At 37.2% G+C, this 12,092-nt stretch overlaps 1 protein-coding gene across 1 annotated transcript in view; it reads left to right on the top strand.

Moving 5' to 3' along the window:
• The window catches only part of CATSPERE (catsper channel auxiliary subunit epsilon), a 151,369-nt gene that overhangs the window by 44,052 nt on the left and 95,225 nt on the right, over positions 1-12,092 (top strand). The window contains exons 7-8 of the mRNA XM_027976114.3: positions 2,567-2,644; positions 5,662-5,768. Coding sequence (XP_027831915.2) covers positions 2,567-2,644; positions 5,662-5,768 — 185 coding nt within the window. The remainder of the gene's footprint in view (positions 1-2,566; positions 2,645-5,661; positions 5,769-12,092) is intronic.

Raw genomic sequence — 12,092 nt, 5'->3', positions numbered from 1 at the left:
ACTGTGAAGAAGGCTGAGCGCCAAAGAATTGATGCTTTTGAACTGTGGTGTTGGAGAAGACTCTTGAGAGTCCCTTGGACTGCAAGGAGATCCAACCAGTCCATTCTGAAGGAGATCAGCCCTGGGATTTCTTTGGAAAGAATGATGCTAAAGCTGAAACTCCAGTACTTTGGCCATGTCATGCAAAGAGTTGACTCACTGGAAAAGACTCTGATGCTGGGATGGATTGGGGGCAGGAGGAGAAGGGGATGACAGAGGATGAGATGGCTGGATGACATCACGGATTCGATGGTCATGAGTCTGAGTGAACTCCGGGAGTTGATGATGGACAGGGAGGCCTGGCATGCTGCGATTCATGGGGTCACAAAGAGTCGGACATGATTGAGTGACTGAACTGAACGGATATATATATATGTATATATACCCTTTGGGTCAATAATCCCACTCCTGGGAATCTAATGAACAGAAATATTAATAAAACCTCTAGTATATACTGCTATATGGAAAATGATCCATATTTTGTAGCATTGTAATGTGGTAAAGCAAACCAAACCTGGAGCCACAGTAAATCTTCATTATTATAGAAATTGATCTGTAAATTACAGTATAACTATATCATAAAATATTGTCCAGTCACTATGAGTTGACACTGGAGAAATTCAATGATGTATATTTGAGTGAATGAAAAGAATGTGGAAAGTATGTATAATGTGATCCAATTTTTTTTAAAGAACATGTTAAGATGCTTCTTTTTAAAAATACATGTACACATGTGTGTATATATATCTCTGCAAATTCATAGCATGGAGAAAAATAGGGAAAAATAAAAACTAGTTGTTAAATTATGTAGGTTGAGAGAAGGTAAAGGGAAGATAAAAGGGAGGTGGGGAGGGAGGGCAGGAAAAGGGGAAGGAGAAAGAAAGGAAGGAAGGGCAGCAATATATGGGGATAATAAAGAATCTAAGGCAAACATGTTTTCATGTGTACACACATATGTCTATGCAACTACCACACAGATCAAGATGTAGAAGATATAGAATGTTCCTTAGGTTAAAAACTTCTATAAATTAGTAAATAAAAGACTAATAACCCAATGGGGCTTTCCTGGTGGCTCAGCAGTTTAGGAATCCCCCTCCAATGCAGGAGATTCGGGTTCAGTCCCTGGGTTATAAGATCCCCTGGAAAAGGAAATGGCAACCCACTCCAGTATTCTTGCCTTGGAAATCCCATGGACAGAGAAGCCTGGCAGGATACAGTCATGCGGTCACGAAGAGTCAGACATGACTTAGTGTCTAAACGACCACCACCACAACAACCCAATAGAAACTGAGCAAAGGAAATGGATAGATAGTTCACCAGACAGGAAACAGAAATAGAATACAAATATATGGAAAGATGCAGATTAAAACTGCATCAAAAACCATTTTTCATCCATCAGGCTGACAATATTCAAATGTATGACAATACATCACATTGGGAAAGCTGTGAAGAAAAGAGGAAATCTCATACATTGCTGATGAGAAGGTATATTGTTAAAACTTCAATGGAGAAATAATTTAGCAGAATCCTTAAAAACTACAAATGCATATTCTCTGTGACTCATCAATTCTCCTTTTAGGAATACTCCAAGGTACAAAGTAATATACGTTCAGAGCTGCTCATTCCAACTTTGATTGTAATGGAAAATGATGTAAACAAATATTTATTAGTAGGTTACTTGTTAAATTATGGTTCCTCCATAATTTTTAATAATATGTAAAATAGTATGAAATATTCATGAGAGCATTTAAAGATCGAAGATATAACTTTAAGTGAATATAATGTTCAAAAATGCATTTAATATACTAGTATTTACATAAAATGGAGAAAAGTAACATTGGGTATGGACAAAAATTGTATGGAAATATAGAAGAAACCTTATCAATAGTAGTCACTTGCAGGGTGTGGGAAGTAAGTGACAAAGCATAAGGCGGGAGAGAAAATTTTTGCCGTATTTGTCATATAATTTACTTTTATAATAGAATAAAATGTCTATTCAAGAAGAAAATAATAAAATAATTAGATCTACATCTATTGAGATGACTGTGGTATATCAAGTGACAAAAGCAAACTATGAATGTGTGTGTGCTTAGTTGCTCAGTCATGTCTGACTCTTTGTGACCCCATGGACTGTAGCCCACCAGGCTCCTCTGTCCATGGGGATTCTCCAGGCAAGAATACTGGAGTGGGTTGCCATGCCCTCCACCAAGACCAGTGTAATTTCATTTTTGTAAAAAGTGTATGAGTGTGTGGGGAGGCTGCTGTGTCTATTTGTGGGTGCAGAAAATGACATATAGGCATTCATATAAAGCTTTAATATTACTTACCTCAGGAGTGTAGAGGATGTTATTAATTCTTTGGATTGTTTCTCTTGTTAAAAACAACACACACTAATTTTGATTTTTTAAATTGAGGTATTTGAAAATTTAAAAACAAATTAAAACATTTTTATAGTTATATTTTGCCACAGCTAAAAATGAAATTTGTCCAAAATGTAAAGAAATGCGAACACATTTTTATTTTGTAGATTGTCATTTTATGGATATATGATCCGGAAAACGCGGACCCCAGCGAGTTGCTATGGAATGCCAGTGAACCTTCCCTAGTAGGTGAAAACATTATTATTTTCATAGATAAAACAATATGCTACATTTCTTTTTTAAGAGCTGTGAATAATTTAAGTAGCCTAAAACTAAATACATTTTAATTATCCACTAAATTTAGTTTACTCATTATAGTGATTTTGAACTTGTGCTCAATCACTACAATTATAAATCTTTCTTTAGAATTCTTATGGAGCATTCTCCATATTTTCTGTGAACCTCATTATCCACAAAGGGGCTGACCATTAAAATGCTTTAAAGGTGTTCCTTGAGCATCTACTTTGAAGTCATCCTTCAGAAATCTGTCTAGTTCTTTATTGAATGCTTTACCACTGGAGATTAATAAAGTACAAAACAGTGCATAAATAAGTCCTTCCTTTTATCTGTTACAAATTTACCTCTTTCAAGATTCAAGTTTTTTCTTCTGTTACAATTAAAATGTACAGAAGAGAAACATAAAATGAAAAGTTTTCGTAGAGGATTCTCTATGTCTTAATTAGTCTAGATCTGAGTTTTTCATAGCATGTTGTTATGACTCATGGTAATTAAATTCATAAGAGATAGACTGGTAAATCAGAATGACAACCAGTCAGTTGTTTTATTTGACAATGACTTCAGAGGGAATAAAATAAATTAATGGTAATTAAACACCTGGAGTAACAGGCAGATTTGGCCTTGGAGTATGGAATGAAGCAGGGCAAAGGCTAATAAAGTTTTGCCAAGAGAACGCACTGGTCATAGCAAACACCCTCTTCCGACAACACAAGAGAAGACTCTACACATGGACGTCACCAGATGGTCAACACCGAAATCAGATTGATTATATTTTTTGCAGCCAAAGATGGAGAAGCTCTATACAGTCAGCAAAAACAAGACCAGGAGCTGCCTGTGGCCCAGATCATGAACTCCTTGTTGCCAAATTCAGACTGAAATTGAAGAAAGTAGGGAAAACCACTAGACCATTCAGTTCAGTTCAGTTCAGTTCAGTTGCTCAGTCATGTCCGACTCTTTGCGACCCCATGAATCGCAGCACGCCAAGCCTCCCTGTCCATCACCAACTCCCGGAGTTCACTCAGACTCACGTCCATTGAGTCCGTGATGCCATCCAGCCATCTCATCCTCTGTCATCCCCTTCTCCTCCTGCCCCCAATCCCTCCCAGCATCAGAGTCTTTTCCAATGAGTCAACTCTTCTCATGAGGTGGCCAAAGTACTGGAGTTTCAGCTTTAGCATCTTCCCTTCCAAAGAAATCCCAGTGTTGATCTCCTTCAGAATGGACTGGTTGGATCTCCTTTCAGTCCAAGGAACTCTCAAAAGTCTTCTCCAACACCATTCAGGTATGACCTAAATCAAATCCCTTATGATTATACAGTGGAAATGAGAAATAGATTTAAGGGACTAGGTCTCATAGCCTGATGAACTATTGATGGAGGTTTGTGACATTGTACAGGAGACAGGGATCAAGACCATCCCCAAGAAAAAGAAATGTAAAAAAGCAAAATGGCTGTCTGGGGAGGCCTTACAAATAATTGTGAAAAGAAGAGAAGTGAAAAGCAAAGGAGAAAAGGAAAGATAAAGCATCTGAATGTAGAGTTCCAAAGAATAGCAAGGAGAGATAAGAAAGCCTTCCTCAGCGATCAATGCAAAGAAATAGAGGAAAACCATAGAAATAGGAAAGACTAGAGATCTCTTTAAGAAAATTATTATTATTTTTTTAAACAAGAAAAATTTATTTATTTATTTATTTTTAAACCAACCATACTTCAATTTATTTTTTTATTTTTTTAAATTTTAAAATCTTTAATTCTTACATGCGTTCCCAAACATGAACCTCCCTCCCACCTCCCTCCCCGTAACATCTCTCTGGGTCATCCCCATGCACCAGCCCCAAGCATGCTGCATCCTGCATCAGACATAGACTGGCGATTCAATTCTTACATGATAGTATACATGTTAGAATGTCATTCTCCCAAATCATCCCACCCTCTCCCTCTCCCTCTGAGTCCAAAAGTCCGTTATACACATCTGTGTCTCTTTCCCTGTCTTGCATACAGGGTCGTCATTGCCATCTTCCTAAATTCCATATATATGTGTTAGTATACTGTATTGGTGTTTTTCTTTCTGGCTTACTTCGCTCTGTAAATCTTTAAGAAAATTAGAGATACCAAGGGAACATTTCATGCAAAGATGGGCTCAATAAAGGACAGAAATGGTCTGGACCTAACAGAAGCAGAAGATATTAAGAAGAGGTGGTGAGAATACACAGAAGAATTATACAAAAAAGATCTTCACGACCCAGATAATCATGATGGTGTGATCACTCACCTAGAGCCAGACATCCTGGAATGTGAAGTCAAGTGGGCCTTAGGAAGCATCACTACGAACAAAGCTAGTGGAGGTGATGGAATTCTAGTTGAGCTATTTAAAATCCTAAAAGATGATGCTGTGAAAGTGCTGCACTCAATCTCTTTCTGATTTACTTCACTTAGTATGATAATCTCTAGGTCCATTCATGGGGCTGCAGATGGCCTTATTACATTTTTATGACTTAATAATATTCCACTATGTATATGTACCATACCTTCTTTATAGAATTTTTCTTAGAGCTTCCAGATATATTTGAAATATGCTTTCTAAAGGATGTGTTGTTTTGAAGGTAGGCTTATATAGAAAAAATTCTAAAGATTAGTTTTGGAAACTCCATTACATATTTCATTGATATTAAAACTAAGAGTATTTAAGAGCCTCCATAATCTCAGTTTATTCAGGACTCTGTACATAGTATTTTCAACATGTTATAAATTATATTATGATATTTATAATTCATAAAGTTCTACTGGCGAGGAGACCATATATACTAGGGAAAAAGTAAAGCTGAATCTTGAGAATGCGGTAAATTTATAAATGTAAGCAATGTTTTAACTAAAATAATAAATTTAATATATCATGGTGTAATTTCAGGATAACTTTGGCTATGAAAAGAGTAAAGAGAGAAACCTTTTTTTTTTTTTTTTTTGCAGTATTCCTCAGTACTTAGCAAGCAGTTTGCGGCTTTGGGACAGAAGCCTTTCATATATACAATTCTGAAGAGAAAAGTTTATTTTCCACAAGAAACAATGGAGGATGGGTATTTAATTTTTTAATTTAAGATGTTAAATTTATCTTTAAAATTCAGTAAAATTATTATCAGAACTTCAAGATATTTAAAAACCCCAGTGGAATTTCATGGAGTATCTTCTATGTAATTTCTAAGTAGCTTCTTTTAACACATAAAAATTGTAATAATCAGAACTGGTTACCAACTCAGAAAATACCAGTCCCAGTCCTGGATTAGGTTCACAATTTGTTTAAATAGCTAAAGGTCAATGAAAAAGTCTCATTCAGGATAGTAGCAAATCTTGACAATACTGCAAAATGTTTTCTGCTGGTTCTTTAAAATGAGCCACGGTGGTATGACTGATAGCACAGTTATTACCATTATTTCAGTGCAGGGGCATACACACAAACACACATCTGAAAAGTAAAACTGGTTATTATTCAAGTTAGTAGGTGCTCATGGGGTTTAAACAAACTTTTTTGAAATTTTATTTTATTGAAGTATAGTTGGTTTACAATGTTGTGTTAATTCTACTGTATAGCAAAGTGATTCAGTTATACACACACACACACACACACACACACACACACACACACATTCTTTTCATGTTCTTTTCCATTATGGTTTGTCAAAAGATACTGAATATAATTCCCTGTGCTACGCAATAGGACCTTGTTGTTTATCCATCCTATATATACTGGTTTGCATCTGTTAATCTCAGTCTCCCAGTCTATCCCTCCTCATTCCTCCCTTCCTTGGCAACTACAAGTCTGTTCTTTATGTCTGTAAGTCTGCTTCTATTTTGTAGATAAGTTCATTTGTGTCATATTTTAGATTGCACATATACGTGATAGCATATGGTATTTATCTTTCTCTTTCTCACTTACTTCACTTAGTATGATAATCTCTAGGTCCATTCATGTTGCTGCAGATGGCCTTATTGCATTCTTTTTATGACTTAATAATATTCCATTGTGTATATGTACCATACCACTTTATCCATTCATCTGTTGATGGACACTTATGTTCTTTCCATGTCTTGGCTATTGTAAATAGTGCTGCAGTGAACACTGGGATGCGTGTATCTTTTCAAACTGTAGTTTTGTCCAGATATATGCCCAGGAATGGGATTGCAGGGTCATACTGTAACTCTGTTTTTCATTTCTTGAGGAACCTCCATACTGTTTTTCATAGTGGCTGCACCAATTTACATTCCTACCGACAGTGTAGGAGGGTTCCCTTTTCTCCATACCCTCTCCAGCATTTATTATTTATAAACATTTTTAATGATGGCCATTCTGATTGGTTTGAGGTGATACCTCATTGTAGTTTTGATTTGCATTTCTATAATAATTAGCAATAAGAACATCTTTTCATGTGTTTATTAGCCATCTGTATGTTTTCTTTGGAGAAATGTCTGTTTAGATCTTCTGCCCATCTTTTCATTGGGTTGTTCAGGGTTTCTTGCTATTGTATGAGCTATATATAGATTTTGGAACTTAATCCCTTGTGGATCACATAATCTGAAAATATTTTCCCCCAGTCTGTAAGTTGTCTTTTCATTTTGTTTATGGTTTCCTTTGCTATATAAAAGCTTTTAAGTTTGGTTAGGTCCCATTTGTTTATTTTTGCTTTTATTTCTACTGCCTTGGAAGACTGACCTAAAATAACACTGGTACAATTTATGTCAGAGAATGTTTTGCCTATGTTCTCATCTAAGAGTTTTATGGTGTCACGTTTTAAAGTCTTTAAGCCAGTTTGAGTTTATTTTTGTAAAGCTTGTAAGGATTTGTTCTAACTTCATTGATTTATATACAGATAGCCAGGCTTCCGTAATCAATCAAGCACCTAGGCTTGATTGATAATCCAAGGCTGTATATTTTCACCCTGCTTATTTAACTTATATGCAGAATATATCATGAGAAATGCCAGACTGGATAAAGCACAAGCTGGAATCAAGATTGCCAGGAGAAATAGCAATAACCTCAGATATGCAGATGACACCACCATTATGGCAGAAAGCAAAGAAGAACTAAAGAGCCTCTTGATAAAAGTGAAAGAGGAGAGTGGAAAAGTTGGCTTAAAACTCAACATTCAGAAAACTAAGATCATAGCATTTGTCCCATCACTTCATGGCAAATAGATGGGGAAACAGTGGAAACAGTGACAGACTTTATTTTGGGGGGGCTCCAAAATCACTGCAGATGGTGACTGCACCCATGAAATTAAAAGACAATTTCTTCTGGGAAGAAAAGTTATGACCAACCTAGACAGCAGATTAAAAAGCAGAGACATTACTTTGCCAACAAAGGTCCATCTAGTCAAGGCTATGGTTTTTCCATTAGTCATGTATGGATGTGAGAGTTGGACTATAAAGAAAGGTGAGCACCAAAGAACCGATGCTTTTGAACTATGGTGTTGGAGAAGACTCTTGAGAGTCCCTTGGACTGCAAGGAGATCCAAGCAGTCCATCCTAAAGGAAATCAGTCCTGAATATTCATTGGAAGGACTGATGCTGAAGCTGAAACTCCAATACTTTGTCCACCTGATGCCAAGAACTGACTCACTGGAAAAGACCCTGATGCTGGGAAAGATCAAAGGTAGGAGGAGAAGAGGGTGACTGTGGATGAGATGGTTGGAATGCATCACTGACTCAATGGACATGAGTTTGAGCAAGCTCCAGGAGTTAGTGATAGACAGGGAAGCCTGGTGTGCTACATTCCATGGGGTCACAAAGAGTCAGACATGACTGAGTTACTGAGCTGAATTGAACTGAGGCAAAGGGCAAGGTGCTTATAACTAAAATATTTAGTACTTCCAGACAACAACCTTATAGTTTAGTGGGCAAGACAAGTAAACAAATAGATGCTGTGATAGAAGTGAACCCAAGGTGAAGTGGAATATATAGAAGGTGTACCAACTGAGGCTTGGAAGGTGCACTAAGGCTCAGAGAGGACTTTCCTAAAGAGATGACATCTGCATTACTGAAAGAAAATAAAAGTCAGCCAACTGAAGGAGCCTTTCAAACAGTGGGGCAACATATAGGAGGGCCTTCAAACAGAGACCTGAGAGAGCAGATTCATTCTAGGAGATCAAAATTCAATTTATGGTTAAAGTGAAGGGTGATTTTAGAACATGCTCAAACAATTTAGAACATGCATCCACTTAAAATAAGCTGCTGTATACATAGATTGTTATATAAGAACCTCATGGTAACCACAAACCAAAAGCCAATAGAGTCACCAAAAATAAAGGGAAAGGAATGCAGGTATTGCACTAAAGTCATCAAAATAGAAGCAGAGATAGTAAGAGAAGAAGAAGGTAACAGAGAACAACAACAGCAACATAAGTAACCAGAAGACAATTAACAAAATGTCATGTATATCAATGCCATTTTGTTTGTTTTTAAGTATATATATATCAATAATTACTTCAAATGTAAATGAACTAAATGCTCCCATCAAAAGATACAGGGTGATGAATGGATTGAAAAACAAGACCCATATACATGCTGCCTATAACAGACTCACTTCAGATCCAAAGACATACACACAGACTGCAAGTGAAAGGGTGGAAAAAGATACAGGCATACCTTATTTTATTGTGCTTTACTTTATAATTGAAGGCTTTTAACACCTCTGCATCTGTCAATACTCTCAGTACCATTGTTATAACAGCAGTTGTTCATTTTGTGTCTCTATGCCACATTTTGTAATTCTTGCAATATTTCAAACTTTTTGTTATTGTTTATGTTATTATATTATATTTTATGTAATAATAATATTAATGACTATAGCCATGAAATTAGAACATGCTTGCTTCTTGCATGGAAAGCTATGACAAGCCTAGACAGCAGACAGAATATTGAAAAGCAGAGACATCACTTTGCTGACAAAGGTCCATATAGTCAATGCTACGGTCTTTCCAGTAGTCAGGTATGAATGTGAGAGTTGGACCACAAGGAAGACAAAGTGCCAAAGAATTGATGCTTTCGAATTGTGGTGCTGGAGAAGACTCTTGGGAGTCCTTTGTACAAACCAATCAATCCTGAAGGAAATCAATCCTGAATATTCATTGGAAGGACTGATGCTGAAGCTGAAGCTCCAACAGTTTGGCCACCTGATGCAAGGTGCCTGATGCTAAGAAAGACTGAGGGCAAGAGGAGAAGGGGGCAACAGAAGATGACATAGTTGGATGGCGTCACAGACTCAATGGGCATGAGTTTGAGCAAACTCTAGGAGATAGTGAGGGAGAGGGAAGGAAGCCTGGTGTGCTGTGGTCCATGGGGTCACAAAGAGTCAGACATGACTTTGTGACTGAAGAACAAGTATTAATGGTGGTCTATGATCAGTGATCTTTGATACTACTATTGCAAAATGATCACAATTAGCTGAAGACTCAAATTTTGGTTAGTATTTTTTACCAATAAAGTCTTTTTGATAAAGTTATATATGTTTTTCTTTTAGACAGTTGGACACTCAATAGACTACAGCATGTACACCTAATATTTCTATGCACTGGAAAACAAAAACAATCATGTGACTTGCTTTACCTCAATATGTGCTTTATGCGATGGTCTGGAACTGAACCCATAATATCGCCAAAGAATGCCTGTATTCCATGAAAATGAAAGCAAAAATACAGCTGGGGTAGCAATATTTATATTGGACAAAACAGACTTTAAGATGAACTGTAATGAAAGACAAATTGGAACATAAATAATGATAAAGAGATCAATCCAAGAAGAATATATAACACTTGTAAATATATAAGTACCCAACTTAGGAATACCTAAATACATAAAGGAAATATTAACAGACATAACAGGAGAAGTTGACAGTAATACAAAACAACAGGGTCCTTTAAACCCCACTTATATAAATGGGCAGATAATCTATACAGAAAACCAATAAGGAAACACTGGCATTAAATGACATATTAAAACAGATGACCTTATGAGATGCATACAGAGCATTTCACTCCAAAACTTCAGAATACACATTCTTTTAGGTACACATGGAGTATTCTCCAGGATAGGTTACATGTAAGAACACAAATGAGTCTCAATAAATTTAAAAAGATTGAAATCATATTGAGCATTTTTTCCAGTCATAATGGTTCAGTTCAGTTCAGTGACTCAGTCGTGTCTGACTCTTTACAACCCCATGAATTGTAGCACGCCAGACCTCCCTGTCCATCACCAACTCCCGGAGTTCACTCAAACTCATGTCCATCAAGTCAGTGATGCCATCCAGCCATCTCATCCTCTGTCGTCCCCTTCTCCTCCTGCCCTCAATCCCTCCCAGCATCAGAGTCTTTTTCAGTGAGTCAACTCTTCGCATGAGGTGGCCAAGGTACTGGAGTTTCAGCTTTAGCATCATTCCTTCCAAAGAAATCCCAGTGTTGATCTCCTTCAGAATGGACTGGTTGGATCCCCTTGCAGTCCAAGGGACTCTCAAGAGTCTTCTCCAACACCACAGTTCGAAAACATCAATTCTTCGGCGCTCAGCTTTCTTCACAGTACAACTCTCATATCCAAACATGACCACTGGAAAACGACAGTCTTGACTAGACAGACCTTTGTTAGTAAAGTAATGTCTCTGCTTTTGAATATGCTATCTAGGTTGGTCATAACTTTCCTTCCAAGGAGTAAGCATCTTTTAATTTCATGGCTGCAGTCACCATCTGCAGTGATTTTGGAGCCCCCCAAAAATAAAGTCTGACACTGTTTCCACTGTTTCCTCAGCAATACATGAACCGTGAACTTCCAGTTGTTCAAGCTGGTTTTAGAAAAGGCAGAGGAACCAGAGATCAAATTGCTGACATCTGCTGGATCATGGAAAAAGCAAGAGAGTTCCAGAAAAACATCTATTTCTGCTTTATTGACTATGCTAAAGCCTCTGACTGTGTGGATCAGATAAACTGGAAAATTCTGAAAGAGATGGGAATACCAGACCACCTGACCTGCCTCTTGAGAAACCTATATGCAGGTCAGGAAGCAACAGTTAGAACTGGACATGGAACAACAGACTGGTTCCAAATAGGGAAAGGGGTACATCAAGGCTGTATATTGTCACCCTGCTTATTTAACTTATATGCAGAGTACATCATGAGAAACACTGGGCTGGAAGAACCACAAGCTGGAATCAAGATTGCCGGGAGAAATATCAATAACCTCAGATATGCAGAAGACACCACCCTTATGGCAGAAAGTGAAGAGGAACTAAAAGCCTCTTGATGAAGGGGAAAGAGGAGAGTGAAAAAGTTGGCTTAAAGCTCAACATTCAGAAAATGAAGATCATGGCATCCAATCCCATCACTTCCTGGCAAATAGATGGGGAAACAGTGGAATCA

The sequence above is a fragment of the Ovis aries genome, chromosome 12 (genome assembly GCF_016772045.2).
Source record: "Ovis aries strain OAR_USU_Benz2616 breed Rambouillet chromosome 12, ARS-UI_Ramb_v3.0, whole genome shotgun sequence".
NCBI lineage: Eukaryota > Metazoa > Chordata > Mammalia > Artiodactyla > Bovidae > Ovis > Ovis aries.
Note: the sequence above shows the minus strand (reverse complement) of the source record. Positions and strands in the feature narration are given on the sequence as shown.